Consider the following 21974-nt stretch of genomic DNA (forward strand, 5'->3'; position numbering starts at 1 on the left):
AGATTTAAGCTTCAGGTGAAGCTCAGGTTAGCTGGTTGCTCCCCAGTGAATGATTTGTAAGAGCACTCAGAGGTGCTTATTGTCAACCTTGACAACATCACAGACCAATTAATACTAACCCAGTGATGTAAAACCAGGCAACTTTTAATGAGAATTTCAAAAGTTATTTCAGGTGTCTATTTTTTCACTTGAGCTGGAAGCACATTTTTAAAGTGGTGGTAAGAAAGCAAAATCACACAAAAAATCAAGAAATAAGCAGACTAAGGTTGCTTGGCAAAATTAATATTTTTAGTACGTTTGGTTTATCAGTGAGAAGTTTGGATGAGGGTGACAATGCTCAGGATGTGATGGGAGTTCAGTAGGAGCAGGGAGATTACTCAGTCACAAGCCAAGTGGTGACCAGCTGGCATGATGAGATCCTTCCTAAGGTGAGATCATTCTTGCTCGTTAAACACTCTTTGAAAGATATTTACTTATCATAGAAGTGATCACAGAAATTCTGGCTGTTCCCTTTTGGGGCAGAAACTTGAATCCCCCCTTTAAGCAACTGATGTAGTTGCCAAGTAATTGCACAGCTTAAATTTGATCTCTTTTGTTCTTTCCCCCCAGATTTAGTTCACTTTTTTTCAAGTAACCCTACACTAGGGAAATGATTCAAAATTAAAAATTAACTTTCCTCCTTACAGGTTGTTTTAACAGGGATGAGTTTCTTGATCTGGCTCACAACTCAGCTATAGGAACTCTGCTTACAAAGCTGGGAGACTCAGGGAGGGAGAAGCAGCAATTTGTGCTAAACAGGATATTTCCACTGAAAGAAACTCACACAAAATACAATTTTATATCATAATTAGAATTGAAAACTATAGCTCAAACAGTTTAAGAAGATGCTACCATTCTTTCGTTACTTGAACCGAATTAAAAGATTATTTATATTATGAGGTCCCTCAGTTTGGTAAATTGGCAACATACTATGGTAGTTAAAGCCACTGGCCTATTCTACCAGCACAACTAAATCTGAAAAAATATGCCTGTGCATTGCTGTTTTCCTGTCTATTCCTTAACTTTTCCAGTTACATTGCCTCAAGAGAACCTCTGTGCATTTGAATAACTTGCCAGCTGAAAAAAAAAAGGAAGTGTATTTCAGGTCAGTTTTTGTATGTTGTCTATGAGTCACCACTAGTTGATTTGAGAATCCCCAGTATACTCAGGCTTCTTGAACCAAGGAGGAAAATTACATCACTTTAAGTAGTTTTTGAAATTACTTAACCAAACATACATGTTTGTGTGACCATTTAATAAGATTAGTATTGAATCAGCACCTTTTCTGCTGAATTGTAGCTTGGATTTGGCTGTGACTGAATAGTCATTCAGTCGTGGTTTAGCTAATAACAGTTTAACACTTTCCTGACCCTGAATCAGTTAGTTTAGGAAAGAAACAACATTTAAAAGAGAAATGGATCACATGAAGGGGCCAGGAACTTTACTGGTGATTTTCATACTAAGAGATGAGACACAATGTGCAGTATCACAGCTTCTTTGTAAACCTCACAGTTGAGGCTGAAGAGCTGAAAGGAAACTGCTGTGCTCCACTGATGGCAGTTTTGTGCCTGGAAGTAAGAAATAAAGGCAAAGAGCAGAAAACTCTACTGTCCATTTCCCCTCCTGGTTTAAGATACAGTTTTGAAATATAAGCCCAAATCTCTTTAGGCATGGCTTTATTTACTGGTGAAAAACTTGGGCTTAGAGACCCCTTTGTTTGCAAATTATAGTAAAGAAACAAAGACTTTAATGTGGTGGTGGGAAGATGAGAAAAGACATGGTATGATGCTGTTTTTTGTGGGTCACTGAATACAAGCAGCTCCCATGCTGAAGAAGCTCCATTCTACTTTCATGAAAAAAAATAGCATTGTTTGGTTTTAGGATTGATCATTTTGATTTAGTTGTGATCTTTGGTTTAGCTGACACTGATGCTGCAGTTTCTTCCAGCATAGCTGGATTAACACAGCTCTCTTGAGATATATGAAGCATATCCCAGCCCAAGGAGTTCTTCTGCCACCTTCTGTGCATAATCAGCCAAACTGACAAACCCTCTGAGTTTGCTGTCAGCAGATTTGTACTGTGTTGGCATTTTTATTGTCCTAATTGCTTAAGGAGGGGAGGAAACAGACATTGTATTTTTCACACATATAGGTGACATAGCAGCTCTTTGTATTGACACATCAATCTAAATTTTAGGCTAAATGGAGCAGGAGGCAGATTTGCTTGAATCCAAACACAGCAAGTAACAATAATGGTCTCAGGCACATTGTATTGATTGATTTCAGCCAAGGCATGTCAGCAGATAACTGGTGCTAAATGCTACCAGTATGTGTAAAAGGGGAAGGGTGTGTGGGAAGGGAAAAAAGTCACAGGTTTTAGTGTCAAACATGACACGTTTTTGTTTGTTTATTTAAAGCAGTTTACTACATTTTATAGCTTATGTCAACAGAAGAGTTTCTCTGAGAGCTGACAGTAATGTCTGCTGTGCCTACAGAATTAATGGCAGACACTTCTAGAATGGTTGAAATTGTTGAAATTCCAGATGTTGTTAGCCTGGTGTAGCTATTCTAGGGTTGTAAAACACAGGATGGGCAAACAGTTTTACATTTGTTTTCTCTCTTGCAGTTATATGTCCCTCCACCTATATTTTCATCCTTATTTATAGTTCCCTAAACATTATCTTGACACATGTTAAGCAAGCTTTTGGTCAATCAGCAGTCATCATATAGCACAATATTTTCCATAGATTTGTGGAGAAAGTGGCCAAAACCACTGCAGTTTTTATTTTTTTCTGTGCAGCTAAATATTAGGGTTCAGTTGTTTCTCTTGTGATATTGTTGAATTCTGATCCCTGTGGTTCTAGGTATAATTTTGTTTCATTGCATGCATCAAAAGCTTAAGGAAAAATTAAACTTGTTGACCCTAACTCTGATGAAATTTCACTTGTATTTTGTCAGAATTATATCACTATTCTATGACTGTCTTTTGCAGCTGATTGTGTACTTGTTTCTTTTGGAAAATAGCAGTAAGTTCTTTTTAATAGAGCTGAGCATTTAGTAGTCTTTTGGGGATTACTGAAATTTTGTTCTGAGAGAATGAAGTTGCAAATGCTCTTATTTTAAAAAGATGAAATAAAAATCCTGGAAGAGTGTGAATGACAAACCAAAACTGTAACATTGTTGGAACATTTTTCATCAGTTTCCAGTCTTTACCCACATTGTTTGTATCTGTTTCAGATCCTGGCTCTGCTGAACGTGCAGCACAAAAACGGAAATTTCCCAGCCCTCCACATTCCTCCAATGGCCACTCCCCTCAGGATGCATCAACAAGTCCTATAAAAAAGAAAAAGAAGCCTGGTCTGTTGAACAGTAATAATAAAGAGCAGGTAAGAGAAGTCATGGTTTTATTATGCTAGAATATGAAATAGAGGATGTAGAGATAGCTGATCAGGAGCTCAGTCTTCTTCAAGGAAGCTCCATTTTTGTACTCCTAAGGGATGGATATCGATTTTTGAATGCAGTGGGGGTAGGAGTTGGTATTATAATTTTGATTTGAATGCTCTTTGATTCTTGTTTTACATCTGTTGAAAAAGACCACCTGTGTCCTGCTTAGTGATTTCATAAAGGTAATGAGATGTATAACCAATAAATGCAATTTGGAACAGAATTATTATGAATAATTACAACAATGAATAATAACAATAACAAAACCCCCAAAATAGCTGTTTTTTTATTAAAACCATTAGCAGGAAATGTTCAGTAGTGTGATAACCTAGATTATGAAAGGTTTCATAATGTCAGTGAACTTCTTCACCTGCTTGCAGTTCTTTCCTACTGTTCGTTAGTCAGCTCCACCTTGGTACTCTGTATATTTCCTCCCCTTCCTTAAAGTTTCCAGGCAGTGTACACTCCTACCAAACTAGTTAAATCAAAGAGTCACACTGGCTTTTCAGTCTTTATGCTTATAACCTTATATTTACTGTCTTCTGAATCCTGAATTGATAGCATTTGTTATCCTTCTTAGAACTTGACTCCACAAGACTTTGACAATTTCTGATTCATTGTATGATGCACGTGAAAGAATTATATGAATTGTATTGAATAGCAAATGTTGTAAAGCATCTGTATCATCTTGGAGTAGATGACATGAAAGCAGTCTTCAGCCTTACTGAAATTACTTCACACCTGATATACCAATGACACACCTGTGTATTTTTCAAAGTGCATTTTTGTGTCATGGGGTTCTTTGCCAGTATCATATAAACACAGGATTAAGTTCTGAGTGTTCAAAGCACTTTCTCCTGGCATTAGAGCTTCCACATTATCCTGGTACAATTGCATTGGTGAAGAAAGAAAATGAAATTCCTACTCGCTGCAGTTGTCCTGGAACAAAAGCTTAAAACTCAGTATAAATTGTATTTTATTTCAGGATAATCAGGAGGTGTAACTGTATCATGTGGAGGTGCACTGGGGTCACTTTGGCATTTGCTGAGCTTCACTGCAGCCTGAGTTTATTCCTTGGCCATTTTCTGGGCAGATACTGCCCTTCTGAAGTCTGAGCTTGTAACTGTGCAGAGATAATTTTGCAAATAGTGGAATTGAATCCTTGGGTATTAATTTCCACTTTTTCTTCCTGCATTTAAAGATATATGTGAAAACACAGTTGCAGTTGTTGAACTTGATAAATTCCCCTTGGTAAATACTTTTCTGTTTTCCAGGTGTCTCAGACCTGTACAGGATAGAATAAAGTTGTGTATCTAATGAAGAAAACCTATCAGACTTGCTTATTTTGCTGTCCTTATTACAAGTTAGCAAGAAAATATCATCTGTTTAGTTCTGTTTAGCTTTTACAAGCTGCTTTTCATTTAATGTCGTCTTGCATGTCAAATTTGAAGTGGGCAAACCTGGAGACTGTTGTTTCTAAATAGGTTCAAACTGCTCTCTGTGGTAGCAGAAGCTGTTTTTAAAGATACTTTTACTGCTGAGCAGATGTGAGCTGAGCATGCAGGTTCTAGTTTTGCTCTCAGGGTGAGTTTGAGTATGATGTAGCTGATAGCTGTGGTTCTGATTGACTGATAAATCTGTTTTGAGGTATGACAGCCTCCCTGGAAACCTCTAACTTAATATTCTACATTACAAAGTGCTTTATAGTGCTTGAACATTTCAAGATACCATTACTAAAATTACAGTTGCACAAAGCTTTGTTAAACATGTTGTATGTGCAGTCACAGATCTTCAGAATGGTGCCATCAAGTATTTAAAGTGCTGAAAATCAAGAAAAGAATTAAGGAATTGTAGAATGTAACTAATGTGAAAAATCAGGAACTTCTGACATTTAATTGGACAGTTATAATGTAATTCAAGTTGTCAGCTTGTTTTATTACTAGTTTTAATATTAATTTAAATTGAATATAAATAGTGATCTTTTTCTCTCTAAAACAGCACTGCAGTACTGTTGTTTTCTTCAGTTTCCTTTGTCATTCTACAGATCTTAACTTCAATAAAGCCTTTAAAACAAGCTACCACCTAGATGAGCTTGAACTTTGATAACTGTTAAAATTTTAACTCTTAACACATATTACTCTGACTAGGACAAGTGAAAAGGTCCCTTGATGCAGTTGAATCTTTCATTTTCAGTCTTTTAGTTTTGTTCTTTGGGTCTCTATTGAGTCTCTAAACCCCTTTTTTGTTTTGTTTCTTAAACTTGGCTTAGGCAAAATAAGATGATAGATGTCTAAATGATAAAAGCATCCTTGAACAGAAACCAAATTCATCTCATTTGCCAGCAAAAATTGACTTCTCTTAGTTTGGATGTTATGATTTCTGTGGAAGTTTCACAGGTTTTATGTTTTTAAAAAGCAGGATGTTTTTTCTTAAAGCAGAATCTTTGAATCTTACAAAGTTACTGTGAATGTAGTACTTATATCCACTTCAAAGTCAGAATATATATTAAATTCCTCTGGTAATTTCCTTTATCTGCAGTGGAGGAAGTGCCTCACAGCTGCCTGTCCATGTGTACAAGACTGAGATGGTCTCACAGCTGTGGTGCACTTAGCTGCAAACAAAACATGTTTCTGCACTGGAAATTAAACTTTCCCTTCCTCTGTTTTTTTTTGTTTGAATGCTTGTTGTAGTAATTAGTTTGAAATGGGCTGAAACCCGTATTCTGTCCCACTTATTCCAGAAGATCTCACAGAACCATCCTTCTGAAATTCTTATCATGTTAAGTCATTAAATGTGTGTGTATAGGAAGTACAGAACGCTTTCCCCATTTCTGTGGTGGGAACAGAGTGTCTCTGAGCTTTATCATCTGTAGAATAGAAAATGAAAACCACCAAAACTGGCAAAAAATTATGTGAAATTTTAGGTCGCACAATGTTTATGGATAACATCCTTTCTTTGCCTAAAATATTGTATAGTGTTAGGTAATCTGGTTTTTTTTTGAAATACAATATCTTCAGGTGGGTTGTGGCTACTACCTTGAAGATCCCTTATTCCTGCAGATAATTACACCTCCTTTGTAACTTTAGGTATCTAGAAATACCACAATTCAAAGTGGCATGCTGGTGCTTTCTGGGGACATTATTTATGCCCCGTGTGATTGATTTTGTTCAGGATGCCATGCCTCAAAGGTACAGAACACATTTGGTTGCCCTGTCCTGTGAATCACATGGGTGTGTGAGAGCTTGAGAGTTTCAAAAGTTGCAGATTTGTAAATGGTGTGGGACACTTGAAAAATGACCTGAGAATAAAACAAAATGGTTCTTCAGACTACAAGTGTTTAAATAATTACAAGTGAAGTCACAAGCAAGTGGTTTTACATCAAACAAAAAAGTCACATTAAATGAGCTGTCTAATATTTCAAGGCTGTTTCCCTCTTCAGCAAACCACCCCTATAATGAATATCAAACAGAGAACTTGAGTTCCCTTGTCATTAATAAATAGAAAGTAGTTTTCCATGTTAGCAGCTCTTCAGAGATGATATCACAAACTTTGGACCCATTTAAGCTATCCCAGGCTCTTCACTCTTGTGTTTTGGCGTCAGCTGTGTCATCTTTGAGCTGTCAGGCTCAAGGCAAAGACCAGTTCATGCAGGTTACAAAGTTAATACTGTTTTCTAGTGCAGGCAAACCCGTAGAGACGGGAGTCTCAAATTGTGATACGCGTTTGGGTGGTGAAAGAAATCTCTCCTGTAGTGGAGGTGGCTGCTCAGGATGTGAATTTGCTCCTTTGTCATCCTTCTCTACAGTTTACCTTATTAATCAAAATCAGCATTGGCTTGCTTCGTGGTACAAAGCTATAAACTGCTGCAAACTAGCACAGATTTGCATGGTGTTCAACTTCTTGTTGCAGGACTAACCTCTTCAGTTGTCCCAGGTTTAGCCACCACTAAATATCTCAGTATTTAGCTTGCACGGCCCCGTGAAATTCTGAGTTTAGAGGGCCTAATAGCTTCTATAGCAATACTTCTTTCTTGAAGCTGAAAGTGTTTGCTGGCTCTTGTTGGATTGCATGTCTTGTACTCAATGCGCTCACTTGCCACAAAAAATTTATTTCTTGTCTTGAGTGCAAATTGTCATTCAGCATCTGAATAAGCAGAAAACTTCTTTATGAATGATTTTGTGCAATGACTAAGATACTGTGCTTGCATAAATGTTAATCAAACTCTGTAAATTGCTATTTGCTTATATATGATGACTATTATGATTTGAAAAAATGCAAATTTGTTTTGAAACCAAACCTGTTTTTCTTGCCTACATTTCAGTCAGAACTAAGACATGGTCCGTTTTACTATATGAAGCAGCCACTCACCACAGACCCTGTTGATGTTGTACCACAGGATGGACGGAATGATTTCTATTGCTGGGTTTGTCATCGGGAAGGCCAAGTCCTCTGCTGTGAACTCTGTCCTCGGGTTTATCATGCTAAGTGTCTGAAACTGACAGCCGAACCAGAGGGGGATTGGTTTTGCCCAGAATGTGAGGTTAGTTTGATATAAGGAGTGGATTTCTTGCTTGGTTTTGAGATTTAAGCAGCTTTTTCTGTGTTCTGAAATGTTTCTGGTTTATTCCTGTTGCCTCTTGGTAAAGGTACCAGAAAAACTTGTGCAGAAGAGGAGGCATCCATGGCTCTGCTTCACCACTTTTTTCCTGTGTGTTACCTGCCTTGTGTTTACTTTCTTACCACGAGTCTCCAACTTCCTTTGTGTGTCCAGCTCTAGAGAAGCACCATTTCAAAGAGTGATCTCTTCATCAGGCACCAGTAATTCTGAAGTTTTCACTAGTTTAACTTGTGCTTCTTCTTGTGGGCTGATCAGCTTTTCAACAGTGCAGAAAAAAGTGCACTGTAGGGTCTACATAAACAAGTGGGTGTTTTGTTACTGTGGAAGAATTTAATCATTCCCCTCCAGTGATTTCTGGGGAGAGAATACTTAGCATCCAAATATCTGTAATGGAAGAAAATTGGTTTATGGCATGTTTTCCTCTCATCACTTATTTTATTAGAGCCCAGGTGACCTTCTCACTCTTTCACATTGCTCTGAACCCAAATTGTATTTGGGAGTTTTATGTATTCACATACTCGCTTTGTGTGATCTTGAAGATGCTGGACAATTTTCTGCTCTTTTCCCTTTTTCCTTTTTTCTTCTTTTTTGGTAACATACACAGGCCAAAATCCAGGTAAAACAGGCATCTGAAGTACTTTTATTACATTATCAGAAATGTTTTGTTTCTTATAGAACAGCTATTATATTTCATTTGACTGCTATAATATGTCAGTGGAGAAGTATTTATCTAGAAATGTTTGCTGACAAAGTGTTTTTTTAATCTGAACTTTTAGAAAATCACAGTTGCAGAATGCATAGAAACACAGAGTAAAGCAATGACAATGCTCACCATCGAACAGCTATCATATCTACTGAAGTTTGCACTACAGAAAATGAAACAGCCAGGGGTAAGGACATTTTTGTTGTTTTCTTCTTTAAATACTTGGATCATGTGTTTGTGATAATCTGGGGTTTGCTTCCTTTAGTGGATGAGGAATGTCTAGTTTATCAGATTGTTTGTGGCAGCTTCTGTTCTATCTGCCACCTGTCTAGCACAGACAGATTAGGTTGTACAGACTGTTCTGGAGTGCATTTAAACTGCACTTTTGGGATGTAACTTCTGCACGTATTTTCAGTAGGTGTAATGAAAGTACAGTGTGGTTTTCCAGTGGAAGGTGGTGGTTTCTTACTCTCTGAAAGTGGACAGTGCTGTACCAGATATAAAAGAGAAATGTGGAGACATGATCTCTTCCTAATATATTTATATGGACAACCCTAGGCATTGACACTGTTGCTTTATTGAGTATTTCTGTGGAAAATGTAGCGTCTGTCTGTTATTAGCAAGTGCTCTTACCACAGAAGTTGGTTGTATCACGTACTTTTAAAATGCTGAGGAAATTCCTTCAGTGTGTCTTAAACATGTGCCATTGTGTGTTGTGAATCACAACAGTGATTTACAACCTTTTACACATCCCCCAGCTTTTGTGATTTTTGCAGTTGATCACGTTCAGCATATGAAAAATCAGCTAAATGAAATCCTTTAGTTCCTGTTGTTCTACTATTAATTTATTACCTCACAATATTTTATAATTACCTTTGATGAATTTTGTCTGATAACAGAAAATGAGTGGGGGTTGTGTCATTGATGAAACTGTTCAGTATTAGTAACCAGTGTGGTTATTTTTTCCCCTAACAGACAGAGCCATTTCAAAAGCCAGTTTCACTGGATCAACACCCAGATTATGCAGAATATATCTTTCATCCAATGGACCTTTGTACATTAGAGAAGGTTTGTATGAAGCTAGCTGAGGAAGGTCCTTGAGTTTGATTGCTATCTGTAACATGTGTAAAATGTTTGATGGCAGGAGGAGAGAAGTTGTTTGAAATGATTTTGATGGATGGGGTGGTTTCTTGGTTATTATGAAAATGAGTTCATTTACAGCTTAAAACCAGTCACATGTTAACTGAACTTCTCTGCTTTGTCTGAGCCAGTAACAAGTGCTTGGGAAAAAATAGTGTGAAAAAGACAAGCTTACACTGCTGACTTGCTTCTATTAAATTAATCTGATTCCATGAATGATCTCCAGGAGGGACTTCTTAAAACAGGATTTTCATTTGATCATGATGTTGCATTATGTTTCATTTGATCATTATGGATCATTGGTTCATTAATTAGGGACCATTTGATGTATATCCAGGGGTCATTCCTGACTCATTTTACTGATCATTCAACAAATACTGTAATCTCCACTACACCTGAGGTGTAGGAGAAAAAAGAAACAGTCAAGAGGTGGATAATGGAACTTTCATTTTTAGTTCAATAGTAATTTGAAAGTACATATAATGAAGAAATTCTCCATTGCTTAATGAAGAGCGAAGCAGAGCTCCAGGGTTTTCAAGGCCTGGCCTTGAAAGCCTCCAGTTTTATTTATTGTATGACTGACAGAACACAGCATTCAGGAAGAAGCTGTCACTTTTTACTGATTTCTGTTTCCATTCCTAATTTCTTCTTTACAGAATGTTAAAAAGAAAATGTACGGTTGCACTGAAGCATTTTTGGCTGATGCCAAATGGATTTTGCACAACTGCATTATTTACAATGGGGGTAGGTATTAATATGTACTTACATCCTTAGATATGAAACCTTAACATCATTAAAGTCATGGAGCAATTTGTAGACTTCTACACTGAAAGTGCCTTCTTGTTAATGACCATAGTGCCTAAAAACAACAATTGTTTTTTAACCAAGTGGCATAAATAAAACCATGGGGCCAGATACAACCTGTGCTGTCACTTGCTCATTCCACCTTAGAGAAAACATTTCAAATAAGATAGAATCATGGAATAGTTTGGGTCTTAAATGACCTGATCCAATCTGCCCCATCTAGTTCTGACCCCCAAACTGCTTTAATGTTTTGCATCATACGACACTTAATTGAGACATATTGGAGAAGATCATAGAGTAAATCCCTCATTGAAAGAGTGTGTCAGTGGTGGGAAGGCTGCAACAGGCTACAAAAAGGAGCATTTAAAGATTATTAAGTGTTACATTGAGAAGAAAGTGCTGATGATGTGCTTTTGCAAGCATGTAGTTCATGCATATATTTTTATGTAGTTTTTTTAGGTCTTTTGTTTTTGTGGATGACTTTTATATCTAAAAACTGTTGGTTTTATCATAGTTCTGCTATAACAATTTTCTTGGTTTAAAACATTTTATTGTTTCCTCAGGAAATCACAAATTGACACAAACAGCAAAAGTCATCATCAAAATCTGTGAGCATGAGGTATGAGTGCCCCAATTAAATTAATTGCTCTGTGTGTTTAGTGTTCCATGTCATGTATTTGTGAGTGACATAATGCATATATTCCAAGATGTCTACTGCAGATTTATAATTTTTGTAGGTTTCCTTACATTGATGTATGCATATCCATGGCCTACAGAATTGGCAATAGCATTGCTAATATGTCTTCCACTAGGATATTCACTATTTATAAGTAAGCCTTGTGGGGAGGAGAGGGAAGAAGAGAAAGTGGATATATGGATTCTGCTTAAAGGCACCTGTCTTGTTAATGAATCATTCGAGCTGGAAAAAGACACCAACATCTTCTGATGCATAGATGTACTTTTTGTGATTCTTTTACTGTAACAATATGATTTTCCTCTGACTAAATGCAGATGACCACACTTCGTACTCTGTTTTATCTCTCCAATAACTTTTGCTTTTTCTTTCCAGATGAATGAAATTGAAGTGTGTCCGGAATGTTATTTAGCTGCTTGCCAAAAACGCGAGAATTGGTTTTGTGAGCCTTGTGTAAGTTGAGAATTATGGTGGTCTACCTACTACATTAAACTAGCAGTTCTCATTTGACTGTTATCCCCTCTTTGTTTTATACCTGTGGTGGTTACTGAGTCAAGGAAAGCTGCTGTAGTTTATTTACCAAGCAGTTTGTGCTGGTATACCATCCTTGTGGAGTCAGACTGTCTCACATTACTTAGCTGTAAGATTGCAGGTTTTCACAAAAGGATTGATCCAGTCAGAAACAATTGTAAAGGCTGTCAGCAACCAGTTCACAAGTTTTCTGTCCTCAAATACAGGGTAACTGCCTTGTGCCAGCAGTGCTTGTGTGGTACCCTCAGTGCTTGGAGGATTTCAGAAATGTGAACATCTCTTTCTGCAGATGTGCATCAGTTGAGACTTGCTTTTTCTTTCATGATCTATTGATAGGTTGTCTGTTTCCTGTTTAATACTGAACCAAATTTGGGAAGACCTTAAGATTCTCAAGTAGAAGTGTGTAACCCATCAAGTTCTTTTTTGGACTGTCCTGGTTTCACCTGGGATAAGGGTTCCTTTTCTTCTTAGCAGCTGGAACAGTGCTGTAATTTTTATTCACGATGGGAATACTATGATGACACACTGATGTTTTTGTTGCTAAGTATTGCTTACCCTAAGTCAAAGACTTTTTAGTGTCTTACGATCTGCCAAGACCCAAGCTTAGGGGAAAATACAGCATTTCAAAGATTTGCTCTAGCCTAACTTCCATTATGCTATGTATTTGGAGGGGACCGATAAAAAATAAATCAATGAAGAAGTGCAGCTACTAGCAGTTAAATTAAGATGTGTAAGGTTTTACGTTTAGCAAGTTTTTTAATATAGTTTTATCATTTTGTCCTCTCAGGGTTTATTATGTGTATAGTAAAATGGCATCTTGTATTTGGCAAGTGCCTTGTGCTTGTTGGATCCTTATTGAATCTAAGTAATCCATACAATTTTAAAAAAATCATGTTTATTATCAGATTTGAAGCTAGTACTGCTTACATTTTCTTGCTGTGTATTTTGCTTCTTCCTCTAGAGCAATCCCCACCCTTTGGTCTGGGCTAAACTCAAAGGCTTTCCATTCTGGCCTGCTAAAGCACTGAGGGATAAAGATGGGCAAGTCGATGCCCGTTTCTTTGGCCAACATGACAGGTGGGAGCTGAACAAAAGGATGTCTTTGGCTGTACTTCAAAAATTCATGTTGTAATTTTATGTGCTTGCAAGTTTTTGGATCCTGTCTTTAGAACCTTGACCCTAATAAAAACTGTGTGATACTGTAGCTAACACAGTTTTAGTTCCTTACATGATTATAAGATACATACATAATCTGGTGGGTGTGCAGCTTAATTCCTGTTTCTGGTGTAGTGCTGGGGAGAATGGGCAGTTCTTAAAGGTGGAAGAAACCAGTGAAGTCATTTATGTTGTCTAAACATTATGGGAATATGTACATACCTGTAGCTCTAAAAATACAGAAATATAACCTGTGTTGAAAATGCCTTGCTCTGAAGGGAGTTCTCTGTAGTTGTGAATCTTCTGCTTAGATGGACACAGCCATGATGAATACAAGTTGATTTATCATGAATTAGAAATACTAATTTATAATAACATGTAGAAAACCTAACTATACAGGGCCATGGAATAACTAAGTCAAAGTTCCTGCTATCTTAGGGTCTTGGCAGGGAGTTTCAGGGTCTGCTTCATTTCATGATAAATAAAATCTGTCCAGTACTTGCTGATGGAACTTTTCCTGGCACTGAGGAATTTGGCCAACCTGCCCTGGGGTGCAAGATGTTTCTAAGAAGGTGCTTGTGAAGTATTCATTTCCTTACCTGCTTTTTACATTTTTGTGCTATGACTTACAGACTGTTTAGCAATGGCTGTCTTGCAGTTACATAGACTGTTCCAATTAGAATATGTTGTCATGACCAGTGTTAAGTCATGTTTTATTGCTACTGGGTAAAGTAAAATAAGCCAGTGATAATCCAAGACATGCAATTTGCTTACTTACCAAAACTAAGCACTGAAATATTAAAAGAATGTAATGATGGTTCTTTAAAATAATCTAGCTACCCATATCTTTATGAATAGGCAAAAATAAATTAGTATGTACATAAAAGCTGGCAATGTCAATTCGCAGTATGAAATGTAGTTATATTATCTTTTATTTTTCTGTTTTATATATAGGGCCTGGGTTCCAATAAATAATTGCTACCTCATGTCTAAAGAAATTCCTTTTTCTGTGAAAAAGACTAAAAGCATCTTCAATAGTGCAATGCAAGAAATGGAGGTTTATGTTGATAACATTCGTAGAAAATTTGGAGTATTTAATTATGCACCTTTCCGGACACCATATACTCCCAACAATCAATACCAAATGTTGTTAGACCCTGCAAACCCAGCTGCTGGAACTGCAAAGACAGACAAACAGGAGAAAATCAAATTGAATTTTGATATGACAGCATCACCCAAGATTCTGATGAGCAAGTCCATGCTGGGCAGTAGCACAGGTCGCAGGATTTCACTGACAGATATGCCACGGTCACCAATGAGTACAAACTCATCAGTTCACACTGGCTCTGATGTTGAACAGGATGCAGAGAAAAAAGCAACTTCCAGTCATTTTAGTGCCAGTGAAGAATCCATGGACTTCATTGAGAAAAATACAGGTAAAAAAAAGGAGGTACAGGGCTTTGGAAATGGACTAGTTTTATTCCATGTACTTTTTAATGACAGGCTGTGTTATGACTTGGTTTATGAAGAAATTTTACAAAAAGGAGATGCATCTAACTTTCAGCATCACAGATAAGAAAGAACAGTTCTTTCTGTCACCATGAGAAGGAATGAATAGTCTTGAAAAATGACTAAACCCGTTCAATTTAAATAGCAAGAAATAGTTGTAACTATTAAAGTGAATGGAGAGTGGAAATAAATACACAAAAAAATTAGAATTGTCATGAGTAGGTGTTCTGGTTTTAAATGTGTCTTTATTCATTTTGTACTTTTTCAGCTTCTCCAGCACCAACAAGAACAGGTCAATCAGGGAGCTTGTCAGGCAGCCCCAAGCCTTTCTCTCCTCAAGCATCAACGCCAATTTCTGCTAAGCAAGAAAGAACTTCCACGCCAGGAAGCATTTTGAATCTTAACCTTGGTTAGTTCTGATATTTGAAAACCTAATATTCTTACAGCTGAACAAATTATGGTGGTGTCAGTGCAGCAGAATACGAACAAATGTGCTTGTATGTGACCTCAAATGAGCAAAGGTCTTTAAATGAGGTGCACATGTAATTATTGTTTTATCAGATTTACTGTTTTTTTTCTCTTTTAAAAGAAAGTTTCCGTTATTGTTTCTTGTTGATGAAAGGAAGTAGTTAAAGGATCATTTTTTTCTTAGCTGAACTGTACAAATGAATAAACGGTGTCTAAACAGTAGGTAAGTTTCTAAAGGTTGTAATTACATTAACATTGCTGCTCTTCACCACTCAGTCTCTCTCAAGTGAATTGCTGGAAAGGTTTTCTTGTGATATTTAGGATTTACTAGGGCTTCTCTCTTGCTGCTTTCACATCACCTCCTCACTGACCATCCCTCTCTAGGGAGATAGATGGATGAAAGGAATTAGCAGAATTCTTGAAGTCTTGAAACTCCCTAGAAGTAAATTTTGGGATTGTGGCATTTTAAAAGATGGAGTAGGTAAGTACTAAGTTGGTAAAATAGTCCTGCAAGCCAAACATGTAAATCAGTTTCCTCAGTCATGCTTTGCTCTTGTGAATGTTCTGATTCAGTTCTGGTTGTTTTTACCTCTGTGTAATATTACACAGAGAACCAGGATTTTGCCCCCTTGGTGTTAGCCAGGTACTTCAGGAAGGCTTCAGTTTAAATAATGAGTTCATGTCTTCAGTGCCTTACAGGTATTCTGATTCTGGATACAAGCTCACAAGTCGATTTTTCAGTGGGTCATTATGTGGGGACATAATTGTAGAATTAATTTCTTCTGCTGCACTGCTGTTGTTTGTCACCTCATCTGAGGTGACAATGCATTTGGAAAAACATTAAGAAATACATAGTGCTGCAGTTGTTGGAGCCACAGATGGGAGACATCAGCTGGAACACTTTGAATAAGTAGCATAGATTGGAAAATCTGATGTTATGGTCCATGAGTAATACCATAAAAGAAGTGCTTGTATGCTTTCAAGTAGAATATCTGGGATTTTTTAGGTTTAGGGGAATTTCCTTTATTAAATATACTTTTTGGTGAGGAGAGTGAACAACTCTTCTTCATTTAATAGTGTCAGCTGTGCCAGACGTGTTCTTCTGTGGATATTAGAATTTTTCCAATATAACTTATTGTGTCTCATTGTCATATGTGATGTGAACAGAGTTTGTCTCTGCAAAAACAAAAGTTAGAGTCCAGAAAACAAAGACACTTTGTATCTTCAGAAGAGTGCTAGGAGGATTCGGTGGTCTGCAAAATGCAAGGAAAAGTAACAGAAATGAACCATCTGTTGCTACTGGCAGGCTTGCTAATTTGAAAAATGGAGGTGTAAATGAGCAAGATATACAGGGATTTGGGGGGAAGAAAAATGTGTCTCTGATAGTATTGGACCTGCCCTTGGATAACAGAGGCAAGAAACAATCAGAATGTACCTTGATATGAAATTCAGACTTACAGAGAATGTCTGGTCAGAGGAATCATTGGCTCAGGCCTTTGTATTTATTTCGCTTTTCTCTAAGTGGTGCCTCAAATATATATATATGTATATATATATATATATACATAGAGAGAGATAGAGAGAGGGTAAAATAAGGCAACACTGTGTCATATTTAACTTCTCTGGAAGGAAACATGAAAATACAGCACAAATGCACATTGTGCCAGTGTTACCTTTTGCCTTCTCCATGGCCCCTCATTTTTCTCAGCTTATGGCATTGGCTCTACTATGAGCCAGTTGAAGCAGCTTAACTGGCCAAACATAATTCTCTTCCTTTTTTTACCCCTTCTTCATGGGTCTTTTCTGTTTCCCAGCTAACTTCCAACTGGTTTAGTGTCCTGAGCACTGATGTCAACACTCCTAGCAAAGGGTAAAGGATAGGACTGTGCTATACCAATACAACCTCTGAAGTGGGAAAATTAGTTGCTAAGACAGTTCTACCCTTAGCACTATAGTGTGTATTCTTTGCAGACAGATGTGTGCATTTCAGAGTGAAAATTCTGTACATGTAGATGGAAACTCAAGATTTTGCTGACATATACTAAAAATATTCTATCTTGAATTTTACTAATTTATCCTGTGAAATAATTCATTTTTATATGTATTCTCATGACCTAACTTTTGGATTTTAAATGATGACTATAAAGATTTTATGTGTCCTATAATATTATGAAGCATTTATTTCTATTTAATTTTCTCTGTGAAGGTAGTACTCCTAGTAGTAAATAACAGCAGTAGTTTAGTAGAGGTGCTGTCAGACAGCTTTACATACCTGAATGGGAATTTCTTGATAAATTCACATTGATGGAGAAAATATTCCCATAATTGATGCATGTGTTTTGTGTGTGGAGAGATGAAGAATCCATTTTTTGTAGTTAAGTAATTTCAGAGTTACTGCACTTTTTTTGAAATTGTGGGGTAAATAGTATGTTCCAGATTGTCTGCATTTCTCTTTGGTGAAATGTGTTTTCTCGGGGTTTCTGTGGTTGAGATGACCCCAAGGTGTTAGAAAGTCTCTTTTTCCCAGCCCTGAGATCGAAGGAGGAGTCAGGATTCTTCAGCTGTGGTTTTCAAGGTTGTTTACTTTCTGTTATCTATAACATTCTTTTCCTGACCTGCTGAGTTATGTCTAGCAGGTCAGTCCGTGGCACACTGACCGCCCTCAGGGCGGTGTTATCTTTTTATACTAAAAACTACGTGTACATTATTTACAATAATTTTCCAATACCTATTACCTATGTTAGACAGTGTGTTTCTACTCTAAACCAATCCAAAAGTGCCACCATCACCCAGAAGAGGTTGGAGGCTAAGAAGAAAGAAGGACAAGGCACACCCAAATCTCTCCATCTTGGCTTCTGAACCCCCATTCTAAAACCCCAAAATTTTGCTTCTTTTTCACCCTGTGAAAAAGACAAATTAACTATCATTCTGTTTAAACTCTCGTGGCTTTAATATAAAGTTGGTATTTTTTTCCATGGGTTAAAATCAAAGGCACAGGTGTCTGTGGCTTTGTGCCAAGGTCTCTGAACCCCCTGGCAGGGGCTCAAGCCATCCAGGACAGCCAGAGGGATGTCCTGGGTTCCGACAGTGTTTTATCTGGATAGTCATCTTGGTTCTTTGTGTAAAATCTTTATTCTGAGCTGCTGTTTGTTGTTGCAGATCGCAGCAAGGCCGAGATGGATCTGAAGGAGCTGAGTGAGTCGGTGCAGCAGCAGAGCACCCCCGTGCAGCTCATCTCCCCCAAGCGCCAGATCCGCAGCAGGTTCCAGCTCAACCTCGACAAGACCATCGAGAGCTGTAAGGCACAACTGGGTGAGTGTCCCTCAAGAACTGTAGCCACATTTCTCCTCACAGAAAAAAGCAAGGCACAATTCTTCCCGAGAATATTTCTGGGTTTCACATTCTCTGAACAGCAGAGAAAGGAAAAACAGTTCTTATCATTTGCTGTGCCTGTGTTTGTGCCAAAGCAGAATGCAACATGGAGATTGTTTACCCAGAGTGATGGGGTTTTGTTTCCTTGGCCTGTCAGGGCCAAGTGTGTGTGCAGATTGTCAGGTGACAGTCACAGATTCTGGGCAGTGTGAGCAGTTGTGTGCAGGGTTGAGTGCTTGGCAGATTCAGTTTTAGATGTATAGAATAATATAGTATAATAAAGTAATTAATTAGCCTTCTGATATCACTGGAGTCCTCATCATTCCTCCTTTGTCTGGGCTTGTGATCAGACAGCTATAAAGACACTCAAATTGGAGGCCAAACAAGCTTCTGATTAGTAAAACCATAAATATTTATGTTTTAAAACAAGAGTATAGTCAAGAATAAAAAATAGTCAAGTATCTAGAATAGTCAAGAATAAAAAAAAAACAAGAATAGTCAAGCTCTTTGAGGTGAGTATAATGCACTGAACTAGTTTGTTTTAAAACACAGTGAAACCTGATGCTTCAAATTTTTATTTTATCTTTTAACCTGTTTTTGTACGGTTCTGATGTAGATAGGATGAGAGGATTATAGTCTTATCTGCTTTGCATGTTGAGAAATTGGAGAATTCTGCCTAAATTCTGTCAGTTGCACAAAGTAGAATGAATGTAAGTAACTAACTATAATCAGGTGAATAGAGTTGCTGATTTTTAAGGTGGCTTCTTGTGGATAAAAATAATTCATTTTTGTATTTGTCAGCATTGGGTCCTCAGCTGAACAAAAGACCTTGCAGGTAGTGGGAAAAAGCAGTGAATGGAAGGCCATTGAATGAAATAAAAATATTAATTGGAGTATGTAGAAGTTCATTCTTATACATTATGATGCTGGGATAGGGCACTAAGCTTTGTACCTTAAGGACTGATAGTTAAGGTAATGGTATGTGTACACTTTGTTCCAGTATATAGAGTATTTTCTTGGTAATGTCAGTCATCTGATGTCAGCATGGAATGTACTTTCCTTCCCACAATTAGGAATAAATGAAATATCTGAAGCTGTTTATACTGCAGTAGAACACAGTGACTCTGAAGATTCTGAAAAATCTGATACCAGTGACAGTGAATATAGTGATGAGGATCAGAAATCAAAGAATGATCAAGAGGATGGGGAGGACAAGGAAGGTGCAAGAAGTGACAAAGAATCATTGAGCTTGAAAAAAAAACCTAAGCCTCCAGCACAGAATGAAGACAAGGAGGAACTTAAAAGCACAAGTCCAGAAGTGGAGAAAACAGAAGAACTGGTCAAGGAAAAGGCTGTTTCAGACACTGAAAAAGAATTTTCTGAAAAGGGAAAGAGTTTACAGCATCCTACAAAAGAAAAGCTGAAAGGTAAAGATGAAACAGACTCTCCAACTGTGCATCTAGGACTGGACTCTGATTCTGAGAGTGAACTTGTCATCGATCTAGGAGATGATCATTGTGCTCGTGAAGGAAGGAAAAACAAGAAAGAATCTAAAGAATCTTCTCCTAAACAAGATGGTAGGATGAAATGATTTCCTTTTGTTTCCCCTCTGTTCTGTTCTTACCAAAGGTAGAATTGTCACCTTTATTTTTGCATTAAGATAAAAATTGTTTTAACACAGATATTTTTAGGAGTGCTTGTTCATTCTTTGTGACTATGAGAAAAGTTTTCAGTGCCCATTGTAGTTTCTGGTTTAAACAAAATTAGTTTTACTGTTTCCTTTCAGCAGAGTGGAACTATGAATATCCATAATTTTTGCTGGGCAGGACCCAGCACTTGGCCTTATTGAACTTGATTAAGTTGTCCCAGCCCATTGATTCAATCTGTCAAGATCTTTGCAGAACCTCCCTGTCCTTGAGCAGATCAGCACCCCTGCCCAACAAGATGTCATCTGCATTTGGTGGTCAGTGTCAGTTCACTGTTGTTTAGAAAGTTTTCAGTTTCTTCAGTTACTGCTCAATGTTAATCCTTTAGAATGTTTTTTCCCCTGAAAGAAATTGGGATGACAGGTGAAAGTGGTAAGGCAGACCTAACAAGTGCTAACCTCTCACATATATTTTGAATGAGGTCAGGCTGGTTTTTCTTGGTTTTGTACTTCTTGTTTTGCTTAGCCACTGATGCATCTGAATTCCCACCACTTTCAACTAGACTGAAATGACTTTACTTGTAGAATATTGATTACTCTTGAGGAAAACAATTCAAAGCAGACCGGAAGGTATATATAGTAGTTCCAAAAACTGGATGGAAAATTACGAATCAGATGTGTTGGTGAAAAGCAAGCGTAACATTTTATGTTTTGTTTAGTTGTAGGTAAAACTCCACCTTCCTCCAGTGCAAGCACCCAGCCTCTGCCAGAAACTCCAGTGCTCACCCGCTCGGCATCGCAGACCCCCCCAGCTGGTGTGACAGCAACCACCAGTGCTGCTTCTACTGTCAGCGCTCCCTCTGCTGCCACAGGGAGCCCTGTGAAAAAGCAGAGGCCTCTGCTGCCCAAGGAAACTGCCCCTGCTGTGCAGAGGGTGGTGTGGAATTCTTCAAATAAATTCCAGACATCTTCTCAGAAGTGGCACATGCAGAAGGTACAGAGGCAGCAGCAGCAGAGCCAGCAGTCTCAGTCACAGCAGCCTCAGTCCTCTCAGGGGACAAGATACCAGACAAGACAAGCAGTTAAAGGTACACCCTTTCCTAGCTCAAATGTGCCTGTGGTGCCATAATTCCCCTGTAGTGATCCCTGTGCTCCAAGGGTGCCCAGCCAAGACTTCTTCTGTATAAACAAAATCTCAAAGTGTACTTCTACTCTGATAAGTGTCTTTAGTATAAAAGTTACTCACTATACTTGCTTTTTCTGGTGTATATTTGGAGTCATGTCTCCTTATTTTAATGACAAAAAAATTGTGTGTCTGTATAAATATTTTTGCTTTTCATAGCCATAACAGATTTGGAAGGGTGAACTGAATAATTTTCTGGATCATCTGCTAAAACCATTAACTATTCCACTTGCATCTTTACCAATGTCACCTCAGTATCCACAAATTGCTTCCAGTTTTATCTGACAGATCTGAAGGGTTTTTAGAGTATAATTTGACAACAATGAAATTACCCAGGCTCCAGGATTTGTCTTTGAAATCCCTGTTGTTTAACAGGACTTTGATGCTAGTTTACTGAGCAAACAGCCCTGGCGTTTCAGAATGTTTTCACAACTGTTTTCTCACCATCCCTTTCCTGGAGCCTTCACCAATAGCTGGCACAGGGTAACACAAGCCTGTGCTGCTGATGCTTCCCTTCACTTAACAGCAACTTTATGTGAATCAGCTTCATTTGTCATTTCAAGTTAATAAATTGAAATATTTACTGCTGTGCCTGATGAGACATTCTCCACTCTGCTGAGACCACTGGCACACAGGTGATCTTGTAGAGGACAGAGGTTTAGGTGATGGT

At 37.8% G+C, this 21974-nt stretch overlaps 1 protein-coding gene across 4 annotated transcripts in view; it reads left to right on the forward strand.

The window, feature by feature from the left end:
• Positions 1-21974, forward strand: part of ZMYND8 (zinc finger MYND-type containing 8) — a 47695-nt gene that overhangs the window by 15905 nt on the left and 9816 nt on the right. For 2 of the 4 annotated variants that reach the window (XM_084218069.1, XM_084218067.1), the window contains exons 3-15: positions 3276-3424; positions 7804-8022; positions 8877-8990; positions 9779-9871; positions 10600-10687; positions 11311-11366; positions 11817-11894; positions 12934-13049; positions 14082-14563; positions 14905-15045; positions 18264-18416; positions 19550-20053; positions 20841-21209. In XM_084218069.1, the coding sequence (XP_084074195.1) occupies positions 3276-3424; positions 7804-8022; positions 8877-8990; positions 9779-9871; positions 10600-10687; positions 11311-11366; positions 11817-11894; positions 12934-13049; positions 14082-14563; positions 14905-15045; positions 18264-18416; positions 19550-20053; positions 20841-21209 (2562 nt within the window). Of the gene's footprint in view, positions 1-3275; positions 3425-7803; positions 8023-8876; positions 8991-9778; positions 9872-10599; positions 10688-11310; positions 11367-11816; positions 11895-12933; positions 13050-14081; positions 14564-14904; positions 15046-18263; positions 18417-19549; positions 20054-20647; positions 20752-20840; positions 21210-21974 lie in introns of those variants that run through there. The other 2 variants (XR_014616609.1, XM_084218068.1) reach the window with 2 other exon arrangements.

This window comes from Fringilla coelebs (genome assembly GCF_963513975.1).
Source record: "Fringilla coelebs genome assembly, chromosome: 18".
NCBI classification, from domain to species: domain Eukaryota; kingdom Metazoa; phylum Chordata; class Aves; order Passeriformes; family Fringillidae; genus Fringilla; species Fringilla coelebs.